This window comes from Amblyomma mixtum, chromosome 8 (genome assembly GCF_055824585.1).
Source record: "Amblyomma mixtum isolate Tamu chromosome 8, ASM5582458v1, whole genome shotgun sequence".
NCBI classification, from domain to species: Eukaryota; Metazoa; Arthropoda; class Arachnida; order Ixodida; family Ixodidae; genus Amblyomma; species Amblyomma mixtum.
The window spans coordinates 121,517,320-121,544,461 of NC_143019.1; the positions used below are offsets into that span (position 1 = coordinate 121,517,320).

Genomic DNA, 27,142 nt, shown 5'->3' on the forward strand with positions numbered 1-27,142 from the left:
TTCACGGTTTCCCTAAAGTTTGCAGAATCTTGAAAATGAGACACTAGGGTTTTTCTTACATTACCGAAATTTAGAGCTTGGGGATGCAATAAATGCCCCACTGTACGACTCCAAAGGAAGCCGCGCTGTGTGGGTATTTTGAGCGCAGTCGGTACTACGTTTGCTTTCACTTAGATGTCATGTATGTTCACATTCCAAAAGTTAACTTGCGCTGATTTACCATTTGGAATGTCTGGACTGCAATAATAGGAATGAAGGTTGCAATGTGCAATGTCAGAGAGAAATCGCAATTCACGCTGTGTACCCTGCCGAGGACAGTGTTTTCTGAAGACTTAATAGAGCATCTAGGGTACACTAAGCCCTAGTAACGCAAATGACACTTTGGAAAACAGCGAATAGTCTTCGTGAGGAAAACCCATTATCCTGAGCTGTAATTTCAAGTTCGCGTTACTTTCGTACGCTTTGAGAAGTTTTAAGCGATATTGCCATTAGCCGAAGAATGTATGGGACTCTATTTTTGCTCTCATGAATTTGCAAACCGAAAAAGAGAAAACTCTTATTTTGCGCCTAGGCCTGTATTACAGAGCAAGTTGTGGCTGTTGTTTTTAATTCTAGTCGAAAAAACTCAGTAACAAAGCCGCAGATGGCTCTCAAAAGGACCTCTAGCCAATAGCGTGTACCGATTCTCATGACGTCGTACTCAATCCCTTTTTACTAGTTAACCTAAAATCGCTGGGGTGGCATATAAAATGGGATTAAGCACTGCTGAATCGCAATACCCGCAGTGCCATAAAAATTTGTCGGCACCATTGGTTGGAAGAATTCCTTTGAAGGCCATCTGCCGCTTCGTTTTTTGAGTTGTATTCAATCATAGGTGCTGCAAATTGATCATTAAGCCATGGTGTGCTATACAGTTGACGAGAACAGTGCACTTCTCGAAGCGGCAGGCATGCTGTCAACGGAGACAACGCTAATTAAATAGTGCACGATATTTGTGTGGTGTGACAGGACTTGAAATAACTGAAGGAATGACATTTGGAGTAATGAGGTAATTATTTTCCCAAGGCCGGTTCCCTGGAAGCGATGAATCATCTCTGGTCTTTAAGGCACAGCATTACGTCAACTTAGAACGACGAGATGACGTTTGCCCTTCTGCGTTCTTTGTTCCTGCTGTTGCTTGTGTTGAAGTCCTGTTGCTTTTAGCACCCGCATTTCTTAGAAAAGCTTCAGGGGCCGTATTCTAAAAGCGCTCAATTTTCTATTGTCTACTTCGTGTCCTTGTGGTCCCCTTTCATTTGTCACAGATATACCCGCGGGTTTCAACCGTATGTGTGAAGCGACTCGGCCATTGGTTGATTGGTGACCGGACGTCCCCCTTGGCTACATATTACAGCCAACGGCAGCGAGTGGGGAGGTCTGGTCGCCTACTTTTAACAGAGCGCTGCGATGAGCGTCACCATTGTCTACATATCGCAGGCAATGGCAACCAACGGTGACGTCCACTCTCCGACCACTCAACAGCCGGGTCGCTTCCCGCAGAGGCTTGAAAGCCGCGGATATATCTTTGTGAAGAGTGACAAAGTACCAAATGTACGCGAAATGAACAATTCAAAATGGACAGCCTATATAATACGACCCCGCATCACCCGTGTCCCACTTAGTAGTGCCACGGTACCGGAGCCGTTATGCCCAGCAGTATTCCAGAGAGCGAGACGAACTGTGGAGTAGAGGCCTATTTCCGTCGGGAAGTGTCACATAGCACAGAATGTTTCGGACCACTTTCAAACACCGTTTGTTTTAAACATTATCTCACTTTACAAGTGCAATACAGAACTAGAGCGTGGTGTTTAGAGCAGCCTAAACACTACGACGTCACTGTGGGCGCAAACTACAGCGTCTTACTTCACGGCTCGTTTTGAGCAAATGAATTATTCACATCGAACGCAATCGCAGGGGTTGCATCTCGTTGCAAGAGCTGATGCAGGGTGGCGAAGCCGACCTCCAGGCAGCTCAGCAGCACGTCGGCATGGACGACCCTTTCACCATTGTCTTCACATCGGTATGTGCTCCAACACGCACTTCTCAGTACAACTTCTCTGTTAAATACATTGTTTTCAAAAAGGTAGCTCTAATGGATTTTCTTCATACATATCATTGGCCCGTCTTCCTTGCTCTTCGCGGAGTTTTTGGTTTCCATTTAAAGTTACGAAAACTTGGAAGCCCCATCTGCAAAGTTGTCATCATAACTCCTGAATAAGTATCCTCTAAAGAACGTAAAGCACAGCACTTAAAATAGGTTCGGCTCGTTTACGATTCTAAACTGCCCCATTGAGGATGAAATTGCAGAAAAAAACGTCTCCGAACTGTTTTCCATTTGTTAAGGCACTTTGGTTATTTCTTATATATTTGGAAATAAGCTATAAATTCATCTATTATTGTTGACCCACGTGCATAGCAAAGACAAGAAAGATAGCTTCCATCACTCTTGTCGAGATCTATTTTTCCTCAGCAATTTAAGGCTAAGAATGTCGTAATGCTTGCATACGATGCTAGAAAAGGAGTTTCATCATGTCTGTAGTGGCGATTGAAGTCTTTTGCCATAAAAAAAGTATAATAACAGAAAGAAAATGGCTGTGCATAGGCAAAATATGTGCGGCGCAAAATTTATAGCTGTGCAGAACTGCCGATTTAGGAATAAATGCTGCCTTTTTTATAAAGTTTCCGAGCATATTTATGGAAGATCCATGTCACTTTCAAGTGTAAAGTCGCAGTTGTCCTGCCTTGTCGCTTTGTTGAATATTGCATATTTTATTGCCAAACTGGATGCTTGTGAGACCATAAGGAAGGGAGAAAAAGATTACTAAGCGAAAATTTACAATAGTGTTTAATGTCGAACATTCACAAAGTACAAACCCCAATGTCGCGGCTTAATGTGGCTGCGAGGCTGCCATGACACGCATGAACCTCAGTTTTCTTTCACAAGTTCAGAACAAGAAGTTATGTCCATCTCACGGGGGAGAAATGCGGACGATTCCAATTGAAAATTTAACCTATCAAATTAAGTAAATTGCTCAGCTGGATCATAAAACAACAGGTGTGCTCAAACAAATATCACTTTCTCAGTGGAATATAACGTACGACGATCTTCTCTTGCAGGGCACAACAGGCAACCCAAAAGCTGCTGTACTCAGCCATCACAACTTCGTCAACAACATTGTCGCCTATGACCACAGGGCAGATCTGACAACGGTAAGCATAGGGGGCCGACCAGCATTGGCTACGGGCAATTTATGTTAAGTGACCCGAGTTAGAGGGTGCGAAAGGCATCAGTGTTTGCAAATCTTAATGGAATAAAATAATTTTGTGCCACACCCAGCGCACTAAAAAAACTTAAAAGTATTAACTGTTTATTGCTAGTAATATAGTGTTCGGTGATATCAAGTCATAGAGTAACAAAATTGTGTGACAATGAATGCAAATCAAGCAATTACAGTGCGTACTTGCAGAAGGCAGAACATACTGCCGTCACTGTGAACACGCCTTAGCACAGACCGTCTAGAAATAGACTATTCTGTAAAGCATTTGCAGCGTAGTGAATGGTGCGCCCTTCTACCTCAGTCCAATAATGCATGAGTATTGCCTCGTGTTTTTCTGATATGCTGGTTTAATAATTTCTTTTGTGGAGTTTTAACGTCCCAAAGCGACTCTTCGACCACCTGGGTTTTTTTAACGTGAACTAACTAAGCACAGCACACTGGCGTCTAGAATTTTCCCTCCTTCGAAATTCAACGGCCCGGCTGGGATCGAGCCCGCGCCTTTCGTGTCAGCTGCTGAGAGCCATTTTCTTGCTATGCATGGAGGGAGAGTGGTCAAAGTAAAAAAAAAAACCTATATGCACCTGTTTCGTAGCGCTTGTCTTTGGTGTCGTCCAACATGACGGCGAGCAAGTTATCAACGTCAGCCTGAAGCGAAACCCCGTCCACAGGTTAAACTTCGTTTGCCGCGAGGTGCCCAAAGGCGTCATGAATGTCTGGCTGCAATCCGTGCTGGAGACGCCACTTTACATAGTACTCCTCGCTTCGCCTACCTCGACCTTTGCTTGCCAGCCTGAACTTGCTGTTGCTTCGCGGCGTTTATGCTGCTGCTTTTCAGCCAAGAAGGCGTTTTGGTCTAGTCCTAGCTTTCTTGGATTCTCGCTCACACCTCACCCTCGAACCAGCCATCCTACTTTTGGTAAGATGTTGTGCCCGCCGTTGCTCTTCCGCTAAGCCGTCGTCGTCGCTTGGGCACAACACGCATCTTTGACCTCTTTTTTTTTCACCTGCCTTTCATCTACACGGGGAAGCAATTTTGATCTATTTGGGTGCAGTAGAAGGAACCATGCCCTTCCTTATTCTTAGTTTCCCCCCCTCCCCCTCACTGCCTTTTCTGCTGCGTTCTGCCGCTCATCCAAAGGTTGCTGGTTTTAATCTGGGCCGCGCATGCCATAATTTGGTACCACTGCAATGCAAATGCAAAAACGCTTCTGTGCTGGGCGATGTCAGCGCGCGTTAAGGAACCCATGGTGGTTGAGATTAATGTGGATCCCTCCACTGACGCGTTCATTATGTTTCATGTGTCGTTTGGATACGCTGAACCTCAGAATTTATCTTTTTTTTGGGGTGGGGGGGGGGTGTTCTTACGTACTACAAATTCTTACGTTCTGCTCTGGACGCTTGGTCTTTTCCACTGCGCGTTTATCTTCGGCATGCGAGCAAACTAAAATCAAAGTAGGAACTTGCACAACGAAAAGATCAATCATGAGCAGTTACTGAAAACATCGGCTGTAAGAAAGCGTTCCTGTTTGCCCTCTTTATCATCGGCGTTTTCGAGCTTTTTTTGTTGGTGACGGTTACAGCGGGGCCATCTTATAACAAGTGCTTAAAGAAATTCGACTTGACGGTAGGAGCGCGCAATCACGCATTGGTGAGAACGTAACCCACACAGGAGTGTGACGAACAGTTTTGAACGAAAAGTTGAACGTCCGCTGAACTGTAGGTAGTTATGTAGTGGTCGTTATGTAGTTATGTAGTTATGTATGTGTAGGCAGGTAGTTATGCAGTTGAAATCAAGAGGAAGAAATGGGCTTGGGCAGGGCATGTAATGCGAAGGCAAGATAACCGCTGGTCATCAAGGGTAACGGAGTGGATTCCAAGAGAAAGCAAACGTAGCAGAAGACGGCAGAAAGTTAGGTGGGCGGATGAGATTAAGAAGTTTGCGGGGATACAGTGGCGGTAACTGACAAAGGACAGGGTTAATTGGAGTGACATAGGAGAGGCCTTTGCCCTGGAGCGGGTGTAGTCAGGCTGATGATGATGATGATGTAGTGGTCCCTGAATACTAAAGCGGCAAAAGCACCACTTGAGCTTTTGAGCCACATTAGAATGAATAGAGACAATGGTGTTTTGAAATAAAACTGTGGCCTCTTTAGACGTGGAACCCAACTAGAGCGTCGAATGCTCTGCAGCACTGGCTAAGCAGAATTGTGCAACACAAGAGATGTACAGAAAATGCTGTTCCCGCTACCTTTGAAGCTACCTCCTCTGGGATGTCTGCGTCTTTAAAGCGTCTTTAAAGCGTCTTTAAAGCGTCTTTAAAGCGTCTTTAAAGCGTCTCGTCTCCTCAGACGCGCTGAGAGACGCGTTCGGCTGCGCCCTCGCGTGCGCTGGCGGCAGCATGGAGAGGCAGTTGCCGATCAATCGTCCGCTTCTACTCTACTTTGTATACGCTTGATTAGTTTCTAATCTCGGTGCCTGGACGATCGGTTCATTACTGTTGCAGTCGAACGCATGGAGGCGCAGGAGGGTCGTTCCTGGCATAAAGTATGAACTGATGTTGATAATGAATTGAAGCCTTCCTCCTTGTGTCAGTGCGGTACCGTCGCCACTTGCGCTTCATAGCAGTCACTACTACGGCTTTCGATCGAGGACCACGTGTTAGCAATGCAATAACCTAGACCTTTATTAGAGCGAGAGCTCTACTCCTCGGGGTACAACTTCAGACTTCGATGTGGATGTGACAATGGCCTTCAATGCCTCACAAGGTCAAACCGTACTTAACTGTGGGGTGGCATGGCCATAGCTATGGTAGGATGACCACGTGATCATATGAATATGACCATTGGGGACCTGACCTTGACCTTTAACCCTTCACATTGGCACTAACTTTTTATTTGAGACAGTGGTTACCATGCTTAACCGAGCTTTCATTCGTATAACTAGGTTCAAACCACGTTGAACCCCAGCCATTTTTCAGTGGCGTGCTCTCTGCAGTTGGATTAATTTTGACCGACTGATTTTCGCTGGTGTTTGCATATAGAATAAACCTTCAGGAACAGTTCTTTCATGCTTCCATTTACATATGAGTGGTCGAAGGGGTTATCCGAGCGAGCTGCTGAGTTCTCACCGACTTGTATGACGAAAAGAGTTCTAAAGCTCCCTCAGCTCATTTGAATGATTCCAGCTGAGGGTGGTATGGAACTTTTTTTTTGTCGTGCGCGACCAACTTTGCACAGAAATTCGCGCTAGTCACCGGTTCAGTTCCGAATTCAGTCACACATGTGTTGGGCGAGATAACTGACTAGCATTAGCGGGTACGGGAGCGGAGAGTGTTCTCTGGTTTGAAAAGCAGAAAGCAAACTCACGCTCGTCGTTGGAAAAGCGAATAACGGAAGTAAAAGGTTGAAGTTGATATCGAGACAATTTCTGATTTCGCTGCGCTACAGGTGTTTACAAGGAAGACAGGCGAAATTAGACAGGCGCGGAGCACTGTAATATTTTGCATGCGAAGATAAAAGTCCAGCGGGTTCGCTACAAGTGCCACTCAGGCGCTTTAATACTCTAGCGACCTATTGATATAAGGGGACGCTGTTCTACCATAAAGAAATTTGAAGATTCAGAGAACGGCTTAACAGCAACGCATCCGCTGGGCGTCAAATGGGCACCTTCGTCATCCAAGTAAAAAAAAAACAGTAAATAAGGGTCTGCGCAGAGTACAGCTAAGACGCGGTAGGCAACAATGCAGAGCTGCATCTCGGAGGAACTCGCCTGTTTTCAATCCATCGGATAAGTTAGGCAGATGATGGTTGTGACAGTGATGAGAAGTGCTGACGAGGTTACTCCTCTACGCCCTTTAGGACATGGTGTTCTGCGTCCCGCTGCCTTTTTTCCACGTGTACGGTTTGAGCGTGGCTCTCGGCCGACCCTTGGTGCCCGGGCTCAAGGCTGTGGTGCCCTCTCCCAGCTACGACGTCGCCGCCATCCTCAAAGCCATTCATGAACAGAGGTACGCCATGTATCACATGCTCATCTTCATGTCTAGCACGTGTAGCAGCAGCAGCAAATTATAATGTCAATGGAAAAATTTCCCACCCGGTTCTGAATGAAGCATGCTAACAATCAAATTTCCTTCTTTTCTCTTTGGCCTGCCATATCATAAATGTGCCACTGTGAGGACTTGTTACAACACAAAGAATTTTAAAGGAAGATCCAGCTACTCTATCACACAATTCGAAAATCACGCACCTGCAGTCCGCTCTGGGCGATGCCTAACAAGTCACGTGAATCCGTGGCGCACGTGCTACATGGCATTCTCTGCCACGCCTCCGATGGTGCAGCGAGGTGCGGCGACCACTGATACGTGAGCCATGGACTCACTCAACTTGATATGCATCGTTCAAAACTCAGCGCAAGTGCGTGATTTTCGACATAGGCGGGAAATAGTCAGAAATTCCTACGGGACGTGCAGCACCGACTGTTATCGTGTTTCCGAAATTGTATGAACTGACAAAGTTGTTACTGACAGCCAGCTACGAATCTGTAATTTAAACTATGTGCCGAAGACTAATGGGTAAAGCGATATTTAATATAAACTGGTTAAGGAGGTTACTTATAAGGCGAATCAGCAATTTCGTGATGTCCACCAGCGCTGGTTTTTCTATGACGCAAAAGCCATATCTTTACCTAAAGAAGCGTATTTCTGGAAATTACTTAAAATTTGTTATTAAGCGCAACAAAAAGCTCGACAAAAGCCAGGAGGTAACGTGGCGTCGGCTCCAGACGCGAGCCTTCTTTAGCCCGTCGAGACTAGCACACATGTATCCAACACAATACAACACTACTTGCAAACAATGCGGCGAGATAGCCGGATATGACCACATTTTATGGAGCTGCAAAAAGGCGCCACCACCGGCGGACCTACTACCAGTCCCTTCTCTAGAGCGGTGGGAGGCTATACTGGCCAGCTCAGACCCGTTGACGCAAGTCCGGGCCACTGAGTGGGCTCACAATGTCGCCAAGAGCCATGGGCTCGAAGCCACCTAGTATAATGCCCACTAGGGCTCAGTGCTGACAATAAACGTTTTCCAATCCAATCCATCATGTACAGTACACAGATGGAGGACGACGAAAAAAGCCGTCAGTAGGCGGCTTGACGAATCCGTCGCCCCACTTAATGAGCAGCGTTTGGTCAACAGCAATGAATTCATACAGTCAAACATAAGAAAATAAAAACAGTTGATCAGTGCAGAACAAAAGCAAAACAGAATGATCCGAAAGATGAAATCCCAGGATAAGTAAAATCAGTTATTCATCTTCAGTAAACATAGATCGAAGCTTAGCAGTGGAGCAAATAAATAAATCAGAGTTAGTAGATAGATAATGGTTTAACAGTGATGGTAACGAATAACATAGGCGTTCCATGCCAGAATTCAAATAGGGTGCAACGATTTTCCAATATTCTCCACGTCTTGTAGCATAATATTGCTCATTCTTTTCTAAATATGCGAGAGTACCAAAGTACTCTAGAGCAATCCTTCCCCAAGAATATAAGACGGCTTGAAAAAGTCCGAGTTTAGGCTTTCGTATTATTGTGATAGCATTTCAGCTGTCGTCGACGCAGAACTCTACCGTCTTTTGTCACGAAATTCAGTAAATGGTCAAGACAGTTGTGGCGTCATCAATGTCATGTGACGCCAAATCTGATGATAGTGCCAAATTTCGAAATGCCTCAACACTGTACGAGCTTGGAGGCTGTGGCTGCATCGACATCGCTAGCGAAGAGGGCAACCGTAGAAGGGGGCATCGAGTGTCAACTGAGAGCAGGACGTAATCAATAAAATGAAACGCTTCATGGCCGTGAGTGGGTTTTCAACCCGCGGCGGTGCGAACGCATCGGGTTCGCTGGCCACTGCATTAGACCACTATGCCATCGCCACCGCCGAACATCCCTCGTGTTGAACTACCAGTGTCTCGCACTGTGCTGGGAATGTTGTATTCAACTTCCATCCGTGGCCAATGAATCCAGAACATACCGTTATCGCATTACTTTCTTAATCTCCCTTAAGCGGCCCAATAATATCTATAACCGAACTTCTCATTCCTGGCACTTTACGCGCAGGAAATTGCGCAGTCGGTATTATCGCACGTTCGCAGTCTCGATACATTGAATGTTATGCGCGTTCATCACTCAGGTGCACCGACATCAGCGGATCCCCAACCATGTTCGTGGATATAATAAAGAGCCCACTGCTTCAGCAATACGACGTTTCATCTCTAAGAAGAGGTGAGCGCCTTTTTTATCGTCACTCTCTATTCTCTGAGCTGGACATAAATAGCTGGCAACATATTTTCTGGCACAGAATGTCGAGTAGGACTAATTTTCCTTTGTACTTACGGCAAATAAAATGTTTGCAAAGTTCGCACTAACAGCTTCATGACAATGCCATCGCGCCGGTGATCACATTTTAAACGATAAATACACTACTGATAATAGAAACACTTCATTATCAGGTTAATGATAATAAACATATGTTCAAAGTCTGCCGAAGCCTCACAAGCGCTTCCATAACAACGATCAGCAGGAACAGAGAAAGTGGACAAGAACTTAATAACTTGGTACTTCTGATAAACGTCTTAAACATGACTACAACACTAATGCACCACCAAGTAATAAGACAAAGCAAAAAAAGAAGTACGGCGAGCACAAAATGTTCGCATATCGTGAGGTTACGAACGTAGCGAAATATTTAAGCATACTTAAGGAACCATATTTCTTGAATTACGGGCAATTATCACCAAATAATTCTTCGCATATTGCATGCTGCTTCGTTTCCTCACAGCAGGATATTTCCAGATTCATTTTCTTACCGAAAAATGTTTGCAAAAATGCGTCGTATGTGCAGACGACTTATACAGTACTCAATAGACAGTACAAATATTCATAGGGAAAAAGAACTCATAAAAACCTAAACTTTTCTTACATCAGCCTTGTAGCCTTGCGAATAGTTGTGTGGATTGGTCAGCGTCTGTAGGAAACGAAGCCGGTTGTGTGAAATTCACTTGCAAAAAAAAAGAAACGCGCATGCAGAAAGTGCTAAATGACGGTGAGAGCTCCATGACTCCTCAAAATACTTTCTTCCTTTTATTAGTGAGCACCGCAGATGATTTGGGCTGTAGGTGTCTGTGTGTCCCTTGCCAGCATGTTGCGTGTGTAACGCGTGCCACGTTTTGCAGCCGAGGCGGGGGGAAACGTTGTCACGCCCTCTATCCGGAAACTAATCCGGGAGAAGCTCAACATTCCAGTTAGGGTGAGTGCAGTGAATTTTATTGTTTCCCAAATCGTGGATGAATTTTAAAGAGAAGGTGAGTGCGATCCTTGCCCCAGTGACCTCAACGAAGTGCGAAGATAAAATTCATTCCATGTGTTGAAATTGTTAGCGGTATAATCCGTGCTACGCCTGGTTTAGCCCCGGTAGGCATGCATGCGTCCTCTTCAGTATTACTATCTCATGTATATCCCAGAAACAACACAAAAAATGTTTCTAAAAAAACTTTTATGTACTCGTTTCTTTAAGTCACTTGTAAGCGCACAGCGATACCGTAGCGTGTACGACATGTCTGCTTACAATCACCGGCTTTTGTCGATGTGTACGCGCAAGAACTTGTTTTTTGGTCTTATTTACTTTACAAGTGGGCCACGGCTTCCGCGTTGAGGTCGCTCTGGCGTATGCTAGAAACCAGGACGTTAGCTCTGGCACAAACATATTTATAGACGTTTTACGAGCCGCCGCGGTGCCTCAGTGGTTATGGTGCTCGGCTGCTGATCCGAAAGACGCGGGTTCGATCCCGGCCGCGGCGGTTGAATTTCTATGGAGGACTAATTCTAGAGGCCCGTGTACTGTGCGATGTCAGTGCATTCTAAAGAACCCCAGGTGGTCGAAATTTCCGGAGCCCTCCACTACGGCGTCTCTCATAGCCTTAGTCGCTTTGGGACGTTAAACCCCATAAACCAACCAAACAACCAGACATTTTACGCACTTATGCGTGGGACAAAAAAAACTGGCTCTCGAAAGGTATCACACTTGAAGAAACGCGGACGATACAAGTACGTGCGAGTTAGGCGACGAACTTAAGCTTGAACGCGAGAAAAAATGCATCACCAAAAAAGATACTCTGCGCGTTCCAAGAAATAAAAATCTGGACAGTTTTTAAGCAGTCCTCCATTGGTCAAATCGTGAGGATAGTGTGCATTTTATGCAGATAAAATTTACCTCTCGGACGATGTCTTTTGTTCCAGTTTCTCTAGTCCGACGCCCAGTTTGCAGAACTTACCCATTTCATGTGCCACTCTCCTCTGTAATGCTTTAATAGACCTAAGATAATAAAATATAAATATAGATCCTTTCAATCTTCTTTCTACTTTGCTGCGTAAAAATTAGAGATTGTCTTTAGCGACGCTGTTTTTGATGAGGCACTAATTGCAAGGTACTCATTACATGAGCAAGTTCTCTTTGCATATGCTTCAACGGCCTGCATACCAGTTGAAAAAGAGGGAGTTTTAGGGGTATGTTTTGCTGTACGAGTCGATTCGGCAGACGTGGCTGCTGTGTCGCGTCTATTGTTTAAATATTTTCTTTGCCGTCTATATCACTCAACTCCCGTATCTGTGCACGCGGCAGCGACAGTGGCCCAGTATGAGTTAGATTTTTTCACGTTTTTTTCGCGGTGTGGACGGATGAATGGAGAAAAATCTACGCACAAAAAGATGCTAAAGATTATCGTTAACTGCATTCCTACATTAAAACAAACAAACAAAAAATGTGGGCATTTTTTAAGCTTGCTCACCTTGCATCCGTCAGTTACAGCCAACAATGCGCATTAACGCTTTTCTTCTCAGGCCGTATTAAAAAAAATCAGGCATAAGTATTCGTTGCAGCCTGTAATTTTTTCTTCCAAAGTTAGGTAACGCTGTACAAAACAATGCATCAATCGAAGACCTAGCAAGCAGCCTACAGGCGGCAGACACGCTTTTAACAGCGTGATGTGCACGTCGACTGGGAAGCAATTGCCCCAGTCTCTTGAGTACACGTAATCTCCAGGTCCACTGTTACCGCATGAAATGGAATGCGCAATGCTCGGAGCACTCCTGCCCTTTTTGCGCACGGTACAACTAATGGCGGCGAAGTTCATGAGGTGGATTTCATTTCATTTCATTAGTAAACTTTATTTACTTTATGATTACGGCTTTATACAATTTTAATGGGGCAACGACTGCCCTGCCCAAAAAGTGTCACGGCACAAGGTAACTTAATCACACAAGGTGGGATCAACGACCAATTTCCAAGCATTTTCACCGTAGATAAGCGTAGCTTGAGGCGAAGGGAAAGCTTGTACCAATTTCATCACCGGTGGGTACTTGGGGCGGGGGTTGAACCCCGCACCTCCAGCACGTGAGGCGGATGATTGAACCGCTCGGCCACCACAGCGGTTTTTTTTAATCATTTATTTACTACAGTTTTCAACCGGCTGACGGTTTATTCATGAGCATCTTTATCGACCAGCCTATATTTAGAATTTTTTCAAATTAATTGCTGATGCAATCGATGTGTATGCTTGGGTGCATGTGTGGCTGTTCAACAAGCAACACTCCCGGCTAGACACTATATTTCGCCTTAATTTCGGTAACAATTGCCGGATGTACACTTTCACAGTGGATAGCAAAGAGAGAGAGAGAGAGAAATCTATGCAACTGCGGCAGAGAAGTGGGCACAGCCGTGAGACTGCGAAGTTCACAGTATGGTGGCGAAGACTGGCACTGTGAAGGAAGAGATAAACATTCTTCAAAATGGCAATTTGTACAACATGCAGTGGCAGAGAACTCAGATCAAAGCAGAGCCCGCACACGCTAATTAAGAATTACCCTTTTTGTGCGGTAACCACTGATACCATATACCATTAACTATCATATTTTTATCTACCTCCGTCGCCTTTGTTTTCCTTCTCTACTTATTCAGTTGTTCACTATGACAAATCATAGCTTATCGGCTCCCAACATTGCATCTTCCACGAAGGCATATTTCGTCTTGTTAATCTCTTCTTAGATATCATTTACTCCAGCTTCTTCTTTGATGAGAGAAGCAGCCCATCTTCATACTATTCTATAAACATCTCCTGTATCCTTAGGTTGGCTACGGCACCACTGAGCTTACCACTGCAGCCACCGTCGTGTGCGAAGACGACCCGGAACTGAAACAGCTGCACACAGTTGGGAGGGCTTTGCCTTTGCTGGAGGTAAGTAATATGCGCGAGTTAATATGAATATGCCACTGCTATTCAAGTTTGTTATTTCGCCATTCATCAATGACGTATATGGTGCAGCAGTTCTGTTTTAATGCGAAAACATTACTTGGCTAATTGTGCGGAAACCCCGCCGTCATCAGGAACCCCCTGACCGAAACGCGACAAGAAAATGACATCATCTGCCCGCCTCGAGCATTAGGCCGCCGGCGTCCCACAGTCACGTACCTCAAAGCGTGATTGAGGTGTCCGTTGACCCAGAGAGCCATTCATGCGCTCTTCCTATCCTCAAAGTTAAGAGTCTCAACTGAGTCCAACCTTTCCCATGGTTTTGAGAAGAGAAAAGCCCGTAACTGCATCAATTTGCAGGTGGATGCCACCGCCTGTTCACAACGCATTTGAGATGTCCACTGACCCAGCGAGCCAGTTACACTTGCTCTCGCATTTACACATCAAAGGAATTGCTTCGGTGAACCCGACCGCGGCGGCCACGTTTCGACGGAGGCCGAACGCAAACGGCCCCCGTGTGCTGTGCGATGTCAATGCACGTTCAAAACCCCCATGTGATCGAAATTATTCCGGAGCCCTCCTCGACAGCACCTTTTCTTCCTTTCTTCTTTAACTCCCTCCCTCATCCGTTCCTTACGGTACGGTTCAAGTGTCTACCACGATAAGTGAGACAGTTACTGCGTAATTTCCTGTCCTCGAAAGCAATTTTTCCCGCATACTTTTTTGTTCAACGTGCTCTAATGAAATCTGGTAAGTTGGTGAAGAAGTACTCACTGGTTCGTTTCCAGAGTTAGTCCCCACTTTTGCTATACTCAATTACGTAGGTTGGAAACGTCGTACTGATTGAATTTATAAAACACGGCTGCGGACCTCAAACTTCATGGCCAAAGGTTTATGGGGTGAGAAATCAGAAAAAATTTATTTCTTCCCTGTCTGGTCTGCCAGTCAGCTGGCATTCGTTTCATTTACTTCTTTATTTTTTCGAAGAGCTGCAATGTCGCAAGAGGACTATAGCAGGGGCGACATTTCTCAGAATCTTACCACATTATGATCTAATTCTGAAACAAAAATATAGTAGTGTTTTAGGGCAGACAAACCGAGCAGACGTGCGAGAGCATGTGTTTTGCCTGGTTAGCTCATGGTTTTGCTTTGCTGGTTCGTAGGTACGTCTCGCGGCTATATTAATTCGATAGCAGTATTGGTTGCTTAAGACAAAGATGTACTACAATGCAATGCGCGAGATTCTCTATAATAATTCGATAGTAGTATTATGCTATGTACGATGCGCAATGCCCAGCGACAGAGTGTGTTGCAATTTAACACGATCCGATCCGTGATCGGCTGCGGTGATAGCATAGTGCCCTCGTGCACTGGTCAGCGAAGCTTATCTGCTCGCGCCACCACGGGTTCGAATCCCAAACGCGGCAGTGTATACTTTATTTATTTATGGTTTGGCCAAAGTCATCCTTCAAGGTCAAGCTTCACAAACTCGGGGAGCCGGTTTGACGTCGGTAAGTATTGCTTTCGCACTAAAATTGTACAGGAGACGAGAGGTGCAAACTAAACGAAACAGCGTATGAAGTACGTTCTCTCCTTCCAGAAGCTTCTAAACGCTTTTAGTCTCAAAGCACTACTTTTCGAGCTCAACCCATCTCACAGAGTTTGTGCAAAGCTTCACCTTGAGAGTGTCCTTGGCCAAATCATAAATAATAAAATAAATAGTGCCGTGACTAGGACTTGAAATCGCGGCGGCGCCAACAGATCAGTTTCGGTGGCCAGTGCACGAGAGCAGTATGATGTTGGCCCAGCAGATCACGCCTTGTGTTAACCTGCAACACACACTCGCGCTTTGCATTGCGCGTCGTGGTCTTCGTTAACTAAAACTACTATAGAATTCATATACACACTGTGCTCGTGTGTACAGCACATCGTCGTCTTCATTACTAATACTGCTGTGGAACTAATATACACGCACATTCTGGAGCAGTGCACAATCGTCTTCGTCAGCTAATACTATTGGATTAAAGAAGGTGTACTTTTTTATTTCATTTTTTTCTCTCTTTCATTCAGTGCGAAATTGAACCATTACATGCGTTGCATTCGAGTTTGCACATAAAACGATCGTCCCGTCTTCGATCTCCCAGCTAACAGGTCCCCTGTCGTTGCGTCGTCCAATCTGTCAGCCTACACCCTATTACTACTCCTTTTCCTCCTCTATAAACGCTCCTCTTTCCAGCAGTTCACCTCTTGTGTCTTGGCCACTTCCCCGTAGTGGGTGTGTGCCATATTATTAAAGAGCCCAACCAACTAACCAACCAACTCATCCTTGTGACCCTGCCTCTCGCGCCGCTGCTTCATCGATTGCTTGTGCAAGTCTTCGTCGCCGGCGCTTACCAAGTCCCAGTAAACCAGCCTTGACTACTGTCGAAATAAAATAGTCGCCAGACGTGCCGACGACCCAGCAAAGCAAAAGCATCAATCAACCAGATTAAACACGTTTTTATTCATCTACTCGGTATAACTACATTAGAACCCTACCATATTCTTTTCGCTTCGCTGGTTCTTTCAACATCACAGAATTGAGTTTATATTTCCTCGAATCCCCATCTCTTTAGGCCCCACTGCTGTGGCTCAGTGGTTACGGTGCTCGGCTGCTGACCCGAAAGACGTGGGTTCGATCCCGGCCGCGGCGGCTGAGTTTCGATGAAGGCGAAATTCTATAGTCCCGTGTACTGTGCGATGTCGGTGCACGTTAAAGATCCCAAGGTGGTCGAAATTTCCGGAGCCCTTCACTACGGCGTCCCTCATAGCCTGAGTTGCTTTGGGACGTTAAACCCCAATAAACCAAACCAAACCAAACCATCTTTTTAGTTTTTGTCCATGGCTGTTCACTTAGTCGTAGTTTTAATTTCGCACAGCAGCTCAGGCAAGCAGAATGAGTGTTTCGCTAGACCGATGTCAGGCTATAGGCAGCATCCGGACCGCACGAGGTGTGAAATATTTCAGTGCAGTACAGTGTTCTTGGTTATTCGTAGCTACCCAGCCATATAAACAATTTCCTTCGTGACGTCCACATGCCACGCCTATCAGTGACAAATATTTCATGCACTTCTATTTACATGCATTATACCCTGAAAACGGTTGTTTTGTAGCATGCCAACTACTATTTCAAGTAGCTAAAATCACGTTTGAAATATTAGGCACATCTATGCGAGACTCTCTTTAGAGATAGTGAAATACACGCCTGCTCTAAATGCTTGCCTGCAATAAAATATTTTCGGACCCGTATTCCCTGTATTGAACCCTATAATATACATTAACCAATTGCCCACAGTCTGGCGATAACAATCATTCTTGAAAAGGACATTTTTAAATTTTAGTGTTTTCTAAGTTCTTTTCTAACACTTGAGAACGCTAAGCACGTACACCTGTCTTGTTTGTTTTAAACTGCGAAGCCTTGATGCTTTAATTCTAGCAAAGTTAATCTCATTGTCTGTAGTGGTTGTTTAGCGATACCACTAACTCTGATGAAGCGAGAATGACGTAAGCTTTTGTCTAGAATCACATGTCAGACATTTGGATTTAATATACCAGCCAATTGTACCCTAGGCACATTTTTGCGGTCTCCTATAGACTTTCGTTTGATACTTCAAGATTTTGAATCCACACATGAACGTCTGGATTCTGGCGCTGGCTACAAAACGCACGAGCGTGGCTATAATCTCCGACGGGCTCTGTAATATCTTAAATATTGCTACTCGCCACGAGACTTCAGCATTAGTTCATGATGGCCCAATTAATATCTCGTAGGTTTTCAAGCCGAATTCTATCTCATTTGATTTATGGGGTTCACAGTCCCAAAGCGACTATGGCTATAGGGGACGCCGTAGTAAAGGTCTGCGGATAGTATCAACATCCAAGGGTTCTTAAACGTTCACTGACGTAGCAAAGAACATGGGCTTCTGGCATTGCGCATCCATGGAAAAACGAACGCCTCAGCCGTGATCAGAATCCGAGTGTTCCGGTTCACTAGCCGAGCATCATAACCTCTGAGCCACCGTGGCGGAATTTTACCTCAATGGTTAACTGAGCAACATTCTGAACGCTATGCGCCGAGGTGAGTTTTCGACACGTTTCTGTGAAAAATGGTGCGGTTCACCTACTGCTGAACCTGGTTAGAGAGCGAAAGCTATCGTTTATCGGGCAGCTATACGCGGTTTGGCGCCTGTAACGTTGAGTGCGTTCCGGACACTGGATAGGCAGCGCACCCACCCTGCCACCCTGGTGGGCGGCTGTTAAAGGTTGATCGCGAGAGTTAGCTCGCCCAATGAGCGCTGCGGCCTATTGCAGCACTGCCGCGTGTCTGCAACCCGTTGTCGACGCTAACGCATTCAGCCCACATCTCTCTCTTATCACCCCACGTACCTATAAGCACGATTCAGGCGTCCACTCACCAAGCGAGCCAGTTATGTGCACTTCCGTTCCCAAAAATCATCGCTGTGTAAAACGTTTTCAACGCCAGCGCCAATGAACACAATGAACGCCGATGGCCTATGGCTTCAGTGCCGCGTTTCTGCCCCAACGTTGTCAATGTAAACGCATGCAGCACACATCTGTCACTACCTCTACATAGCTAAAAGCACGACCGAGGCGTCCACTGTTCCAAAAGGGCAGTTATGCGCCTTTCCTGTGCTTTCCAAGCTCGCACTCCATTGGTTTCGTAGGTTAAAGCGCGGCAAAGGTGTCCACTGTCCCAGGGGGCTAGTTATGCGCCTTTCCTCGGCTTTCGAAGCTGAAGGTCATTTGAAGGTCAAATTTCTGAGATCCGCGATTGCAGCCCGAAGTCCCGTAGTGAAGCTTTCGCTTCAGAACCCTCGCTGCCAGCGTGCCCGCTAATTTTGAATCTTGCGCATGAAAGTCTTTGTGTCCATTCAGCGCTCTGTTAGCTGTCGCCATCTAGAACGTTCAGGCAGTTAAGCGATTTCAGTCAGACTCGTTACGTTTATGAGGCAAGTATGAACGTTCTCATTACTGACGACGCTTTTTGGTGCAGATAAAAATCGCCGACTCGACGACGGGCCGTGAGCAGCCGGTAGACACACCAGGTGAAGTGTGGGTCCGTGGCCACAACGTCTTCCTAGGCTACTACAACGATGAGCAGAGAACGCGGGAATGCATCACGGCGGCAGGGTGGTACATGACCGGGTAAGCCATACAGAATTGCGACGTGCAGGAGCAGTGTCTGGTACTTACATGATTTAGAAATAGATGTTTAACAACTCCTAAAAATCTTGACATGGGCAACAAGGAAAGCTAGAGTCCTTATTTAACACCTGCAGAGAGCAATTCGATGTGGCAGTATTCAAAAGGTCACAGGTCCCGGGAACAAGCAGTCGCTGCGAGAGCTGTTGCACTCTGACAAGTAATATTATCAACGTTCTTCAACCCCCGAAAGGTAGAAGCTCATTCCTGGAGTCATACCCCAACGTGCCAGCTTCAATGCGTTGTCTAAGTGAACCCATGCATATGAACATAAATCATACCGTGTGCGTCATGCGTGCACTTCTTCGAACAGTGAATAGGACGCAAAGTGAAGTGCACGCAGAAGGCTGATAACCAGAGCCTGTTATGAGCAGGGCATCCAGCCTTGTGCCAAAGTTTTCGGAAAACTCAAATTGCAGCAAGTTACAGTTCTCAATTAACAACTCAGTTCAACCGCTCCTTTCCTGCAGTGATGTGGGAGTCATGGACGAAGACGGGTATGTTACCATTGTGAGCCGATTGAAGGACATGGTGATTCGTGGTGGAGAAAATATCTTTCCGTTCGAGGTGGAAGAAGTGCTCAACACCCATCCGGCCATCCACGAGAGTCTGGTCTGTCTGTTTTTATATGCTTTCATAGACATACAGGATGACAATGTGTAGTCTTCTTGCAAAAGCACTCAGTGGCCGTTCCCCTTTAGCCGTTATGTGTTTGAAGCGTGCTTTGTGGCAGGCTGCACACCACCCCACAGGGTTATGGTGTGGTGGGCAACCTGCCAGTGGTGTGTGTGTGTGTGTGTGTGTGTGCGTGCGTGCGTGCGTGCGTGCGTGCGTGCGTGCGTGCGTGCGCGCGCGCGCGCGCGCTTGCAGACAGCTTATTGTGGTAGGTGGCGGTTTAATTAATGGTCGGTCGCTAGAAATAAAGACCACCCTAAGTCTCAAGCCCCACCGATGGCAGCACCTGCCATTGCAGGGCAGTAGCGCATGCCAATCACTTTGCGACTGCGCCATGAGGGATATGAAGACTCCAAGGAACCTCCGAACATAAAGGAGAGAATTACCGATTTCGAGTATAAAGCCATTACCCAATTTTCGGTATCCGAACTTCCATCTGGGAACAATGGATCCAGAAAACAGAACAGAAGGGAAAACCGAAGTCCTACGCAACTAATTCGCATTCGGCTTAACTATGAAAATCAACCGTCAATTATTTTAATTATCAGTAACAATAAATTGTATTTCTCTTTGTTAATTTATTTATGTTTGCGGAGTAGCAGAGAACTCATTGACTGGAGGGAAAATTTATTTTAAATTATAGCAATTTTCCTAACTAGAATCGACTGTTGGGCGAGTTGCTGCATGACTCGATGATACAAAGCAAAAGATTGGACAGGACGAACGAAGAACGGAGACGGACAAGGCGCTTTCTCCATGTTCGTTCTTCATTCGTCCTGTACAATTTCGCGCCTTGTATCATCGTTTATCCACGAATTGTTTCAAACTCTTGACGCCTGTGCAAAATAACACTTCATAATGATGTTTAGTCAGTGAATGGTGGTGTACATAGGCCATGAGATCCGCTATGAAAGCAGCATTGTTTTCATTTCAATTTGCTTATCAAAACAATCAGTGGCAGCGGTACCTGTATTTTATTTATTTACCGCTTGTAACATATAAAACTAATAAAACTATAGCTAGACGGGCGAGTTTTTGATACTTGTTAGGCAACAGCGCGAAAGACGTGGACAACAGGAATAGATAAACAGCTAGAAGACACACTTAGGTACAAAGCTACAAGAGTTCCCCAGTCTTGTGCATCCCATCTTTTCGCCCACGTGCTTCACGCAGTTGCGTAACTCTAGCTTATAACAGCCTTTCATTTTAAATGAAGGTAGCCTCTGTGCAATTAAAAATCGGTAACATAACAATACAGGCCGACTTAAGCTACTTCTGACTCGTCTTATAAGGCGCCGCAAATTGTGCTCATGGACTTCATTAGCTCTCTGACGAGCTGAACAAACCATATACGCTCTATTCGATGTGGCTAACCTGCTCCGCATACTCATGACCACCTTAAAACAGCCTAAATGGAGCCCAACAAACATTACAAACAAACAGCATCGAGCTTGTGAAGCTCAGTACAAACGTGGTGCTCTATTCCCACACATTAGGATCCAATTCGTTAAATATTTGGAGCCAAGTAGCTGCAGAGGTGTCTCAGCACTCGCGCTTCTCTTTATTGGCTTTTAGAGACCTGTGCAGCTGGTTGGTTTAAAGCCAACATAGTTTCTAATGGGTTCACTTTTTTTTCTTCTGTAAAGGTTATCGGAGTGCCCGACGACCGCATGGGAGAGGAGTTGTGTGCATGGATCGTGCTCAAGGACGGACTGAGTGTCACTGATGAGGAGCTGAGGGATCACTGTGAAGGAAAGGTATGACATCTATAATGAGAATGTTTAACGATTAGCTTTATCGCTGCCACATGTTCTCTTGTTATAAGGTTAAAAAGAAATTCTAATAAGTTGGGGGTCATTAACCTGATATGAACCAATGCTTCTAAAACTATCCAAAAAAGAGCAAAATCTGAGTAACATGCTTAACAAATTAATCTCTTTCTAATGCTACGTACGTGACCATGCGTTGCAGAAATTCCAGAAGCTGCGTCGTAGAACACTAGCCTTGTTAATTTTTGGTGCAGTAAGAACAACGTATATGACGCCTTTTAAGTGACCTAGTGATATCGAAAATGTACGGCGTTTGTTAAGCACCTTTGTAAAATTGGCTACTCCATGGTCTTCAAGAGAAAGTTAAAACGTGCGAAGCATTTTTCGAGACTACAGCACAGTAGGCGCTTCACATTTTTCTTCACTTCACAGGCGCCGCGGTAGCTCAGTGGTTATGGCACTTGGCTGGTGACCCGAAACACGCGGGTTCGATCCCGACCACGGCGTCGAATTTCGATGGAGGCGAATTCCTAGAGGCCCGTGTACTGTGCGATGTCAGTGCACGTTAAAGAACCCCAGGTGGTCGAAATTTCCGGAGCCCTTCACTGGGGCGTTCCTCATAGTCCGAGTCGCTTTCGGACATTAAACCCCATAAACCAACCGAACCAACCAAACCATAGCCCCCGCAGCAGATTACAGGGGTCAAGTCAAGTATGCTGAAGAAGTGAGTCCTTTAGCATTTCTTCTAGTAATTTCATCGCTTGTGAAAACACCAGCAACCAGAACCGCTTGACCCGCTATTCTCAAGCCCGCTCTGTGCAGGACAGCCAACGTAGCATTCATGTTACACGCAGCGACGTCTCTTCGGATCGTTGTGGCGGTCGTAGAAAAACCAAACCTAACGCTGTCCGCCAGTGCTCGTCACATTGTCCAATCTCCTCGAGTATCATATCAGTGCCTATTTATTACAAAAAAGTGCGTACAACTGAGGAACTAGCGACATCCCTGGAGGTTCTGTTTAACTACGCCTGGTCGCGTGAATTTCTCGCCGCCCCGAATTGGATCGTACTTTTACCAGCAGCGCTGTTTCCACAGATATTAACGCTGAAGTAATGCTGTAATGGAAAAGCAGCGATTCCAGTGCTGCCATGCTGCCACTCAGCCTACGTAAATCCGTCGTGGTCTGCAATTTCCGAAGCGCAAACTCTTATCCTCCCTCACACATTTTCTTAACGGTGAGGCCGCCATTACTATGAAATGTGGTACACTGCGCGCATTTGCCAACAATAAGTCCACGCGATTTGTTGAATGAACACCGTAACATAAGACCATCCGACTGGCAGGAAATGGCGTCTTCGTTTCTTGTCTCTGTTCCTCCGAGTTATGCGGAGGAACACAGACATTTCCTCTGATTCGCTGCATTTATGACAACCAGTGATGCAGAACCAGCAACGTTTTGTTCGGAAGAAAACGGAAGAAAAGAGTTCATCCGCGGTTTCATCACGAATTGGGTCCACCTTCTCGTCCGTAAAACTCAAAGCCTACTAATGACTAGAAATTCTATGACTATTCCAGTCTAGTCGATATATTTGGCTCCGTGCACAGCTCTTAAGTGTCAGTGTAAAGTGCCCCGTTGATCCAATCATTCGTGGATCTGCGTAGGCGTAGAGTTTTAAACGGAGGGATTTTTCCAGAAATCTGAATATTGCGGAACGCAAAACAAAAAATGCTCATTAGTGATGATTCTTCTATGCCTGATGTCTTACCATTTCTTCTTGTCCAAACATTCATCAATTATGTTACACGTTTCGTCTAGTTCGTGTGCATGTTCAATAGTTTCAACTTATAAAAGTTTTTTATTCTTTGCCACTTTTCAAAACCATTTTTGGCATATTTGTGCACACACTCTGTTGCATGCTTTGGCTGATGTTTAAGATCTTTTATTACCTAGAGCCGTACATAAATAGTTTAACTCTAATGAAGCACTCGTCGGAATATTTACTCATTACGGTTTCCTGCAGCAACGCGCCCCTTTCCTGCGAACTTCTTTAGACGAAACAAATGTTACTGTACATTTTTTCCTTGAAGACTTTCGAGGCACACAGCCTCATTCAAGCTTCTTGTTTAACATCCACTAAAGAAACACTAAAAACGGCAGAAGGATTAAGAGGCACAGTCTTCTTCCTACTAAATAACCTCGTTTTCTTGCTTCTGCAGGTTTTGGCTGTCATTACTGCGATCTGTGATATATGGTAGCTTTGCAGAACGTACTTGGCATAATTAAGAATGTTTAAAATCTGTCTCTCTCAGTGCGCCATCCTCTACAAAATGGTTTTCTTTTTCCTTCTTAAATAAATGGAAGACGAATTTCTCTGTATACACAGTGTTGGTGTCAAGCCTTCAGCTCATTCTTTTTCTTGACTTGTGCGTTCTTCCAGCTCACTCGGTTCAAGATTCCCCGGTACTTCGTCTACGACCAGAACGTCCCCAGGACGCCCATCGGCAAGGCTCAAAAGGCTAAGATGCGTCCCCTGGCAGCCCAAAGGCTGGGCCTTACAAAGTGATTCCGGCTACCTGGGTCGAGGACGGGTCCTAACGGGTTCCCGTGTACTTTCCTACGTGACTGTCAAACGACGGAATGTCTGCTGTGATCTCAAACAACCAAAAAACATGACTCATTTGTCTCACTGGGACCTGGCACTCCATATTGCACATCGCATAGCGCCAAATATGCGAACGGTGAATTGATGCTTGTTTCTTTAAAGATTCTTGGTGCCACGCATATCATTAAGGAGGAAAGACTGGCTGGTGGCAGCGACAGCTTCCTTAAATATCGGCGCATGAAAAACACGGGACGAAGCAAGCAACAAGCCCGCACGACAGATCTGTTTGCACGTGTTTGTCATTCCATTCCAATAAGTTGACATATTGGCTTGTCTATGTGTTCATGACGGGCACGTCACCGCCCATTCCTACACTTCATTCGAGTTCTCCGCAATTTTCGGGGCTTCCGTTCATCATGAATGGCTCCTGCCACCTCACTTAAAAATGAATTCCTTACATCTTGAAATTTTTATTATTTTTTTTGCATACACGTAAAACGATGGAAACGACTGAACAGCGCTAACAGACGGGCGGAAGAGAATGACACAGCCACATGTGCTGTGTGACCATGTCCTTACCTTCCGTCGCGTCGGTTAGCGCTCTTCAGTTGTTTCCATCAATAAGCACCAACCAGCCCGACTAAGCACTTTTCTTAGACGTAAAACGAACTGGTCCACGTGCACATTGCCAAGCAATCAAGCAACGAACTCCTCCTACTTTAGTGAAGAAAGGAGGCAGTTCACCACCTGCCCACCATCGTTCAAACGCAACCCTATATATGTGACCATCGCCTATCAGCTTCTCCCGACAGTTCTGAATAACCGTCATCTGAGACACCGAAAAAAAGAGACGCGTAACCTATCTGGTAAATAGGGTAGAATAAGTGGCTTCGGTGCGGCATATCAAAGACGAATAACTCTGAAACCACAAGGCCCGCTGAATTATACTCATTTGCCAGTGTATTCCACAACTTCACAGACAACTGCGAAATGCTCAGCGTTGCGAAGAGGGCTAGGTGCCCACTGGGCGAATATTGATTTTCGCATATAATGAGTCTCAGCTCAAAAGGAAAAATACATAACGAAGGAAAACCATCACGAAAACACAAAGCACGTATACTGGAGCACACTTGCGATGGGAGTTCGCGGACATCTCTTTCCTGAATCAGGTAACCTGGCTAAAGGCACCATCGCACATGCTGTAAACACATACATCTTGCTGAGCTAAACACGAAATTGGAAAAGCGATAGAGTCGAAGCCGACAGCGTTGGGAAATAAATCGGCACTGCTCTCCTCGTCTCCTACTCACTGCCTGTCATGCTGTGAAGCAACGAGTAACATTAAATGTTCTCTTCGCATGGCTTGTGAATACCAAAATGAGAGCAATTAAATGCGGTACATCCTAATATTCAGTCTTCATTGGGAGACTAAGTATGTCTAGCGTGAGGTGTCCACACTTCGGTCGCCATAAAAGTGCAATCGACGTTTTAATGCACAAATCTCCCTTGCCTACTGATGCGCCTAATTAGGAGCTCAGAGGGTATCAAACTGGCCTAGTTGCTTGTGATAACGGTCTTTGATTGTTGCGTTTTCGATAGCATTCAAACGCAAAAAGGAAGCAACACATTAGTGAAGTCGTTAGTGGTTCACGGCTTACAGGTTGCCTGTTGTATTTTCTATCTCTATTGCATTACTATCCCAAGATTTTTCACAAAGAGCTAGCTTATGTTTTTGAACAGAGTGGTGCGTGCCTTCCACTACAAAAACATTGAAGCTAGTACAGCTAGAAGTCTCAGAGTAGACCTTTTCCGGCAGTCCTACTTTGGAGCCTGGTGCATCTCATTCGCCTTACACTCAGCGCTGGTCAATTCTAGACTTTCCCCACATTTTATCAACAACTTGGGCCTCTTCTCCTCCGGCCAGCTTCACTGTCACTCTGAGGGGGTGTGCTTGACCAGATGAATGTTTGTTGGCGTGGCAACAAAGAAGAAACCTATGCTGTCAGCTTTCCGACCCATAATCAGCCTGGCCCCCGGCAGTGACGATTCTTAGCACTATACAGTGTAACTGTGAATCACCCCCGGGGTCCCTCAAAGGAAAAATGTCGCCGGAGATCGCGGCCCTCCAGAGACGCACAGCACACTCAATACCTCACTCGACCGCTGTCGTGTCCAAGTTGAAAAGCAGACTGCTTGCGTCATTTATGTGAACTTTTGAATATTAGTGCGCCCTGCAGGAATATTACGCAATTTCGTACAAAATGCGCTGAATTGCCTGCACCCCTCTGTACGTCTCCTTGATATCCTCGCCCTGTACCTTTATATCCAAAAGCCGCAGGTTGGGTGTTTAACATATTAAATAGCCACTGCCGCGGCTAGCAGCATCTTTTCCTTCCTTTATGTATTTTATTCTTGATAAAGAATTACTACTGCAAACTGCACCGCTATTCTGCATGCGCATCGCATTCGCTTTCCCGCACTCCACTTACTATGGATAGTACGCGTGATAGCAATGAAATCATGCGTTTTTCAGGCAGAACGTAATCTGAACGTGAAAAACTGGAGAGAAAAATCGCCCCTCCAAACACGGCGCTCCATCGTATGCTGCTGTTTTCGCCAGTGGGCGCCCACATTTCATAGGGTTCAGCAGTCGCATTCGGGAAGGTCCTTTAACTGCGAGTCCCTGTACTTTTCAAGCAATTGCTAGGATGTCAGTGCATGAGCACTGTGCGGGCAAGGCTTGTGTTGTGTGCGCGCGAAACCAAGCACGCGTGTTATCGCGTACTGTCTGCGCATGCTCACTGCCCGGCTATCTCTTATCGGGTAGCCCGTGCAGGCTTTAAAAGACCGCTCGCACGGGCCCACCGCGCTCAGTATGTAACCTGCTGGCTTCCTGCCAAGTAGCAGGAATAAACGTTCCTTCGATGCTACGTCTACGCCGCCCCGTTCTTGGATGCCAGACATGACATATTGGCGACGAGGATGGGATGACCGCCGTACGGAATTCGCAGTGTAAAGAACCTGGCCTCTGAGTGAAAAAGCTTCCCGCCACGAAGATTTCCCTGCGGTGAAATTGGCATCACGTCAGCCGAAACTTCCAAGTGAGTCATGAGTCACATCGGCCACATTGAACCTTTCGACGAGACCACGAGTGACTGGCGCTCGTACGAGGAAAGGGTGAAAGCCTATCTTTTGGTCAACGATGTTCCAG

At 45.7% G+C, this 27,142-nt stretch overlaps 1 protein-coding gene across 1 annotated transcript in view; it reads left to right on the forward strand.

Moving 5' to 3' along the window:
* LOC149334160 (medium-chain acyl-CoA ligase ACSF2, mitochondrial-like) overlaps positions 1–24,174 on the forward strand; it is a 39,808-nt gene extending 15,634 nt beyond the window's left edge. Inside the window, exons 7-16 of the mRNA XM_089555039.1 lie at positions 1,954–2,059; positions 3,157–3,249; positions 7,175–7,323; positions 9,509–9,600; positions 10,551–10,624; positions 13,500–13,607; positions 18,676–18,827; positions 19,355–19,496; positions 21,206–21,316; positions 23,767–24,174. Coding sequence (XP_089411165.1) covers positions 1,954–2,059; positions 3,157–3,249; positions 7,175–7,323; positions 9,509–9,600; positions 10,551–10,624; positions 13,500–13,607; positions 18,676–18,827; positions 19,355–19,496; positions 21,206–21,316; positions 23,767–23,892 — 1,153 coding nt within the window. The 3' untranslated portion in view covers positions 23,893–24,174. The remainder of the gene's footprint in view (positions 1–1,953; positions 2,060–3,156; positions 3,250–7,174; positions 7,324–9,508; positions 9,601–10,550; positions 10,625–13,499; positions 13,608–18,675; positions 18,828–19,354; positions 19,497–21,205; positions 21,317–23,766) is intronic.
* Positions 24,175–27,142: the final 2,968 nt, after the last annotated feature.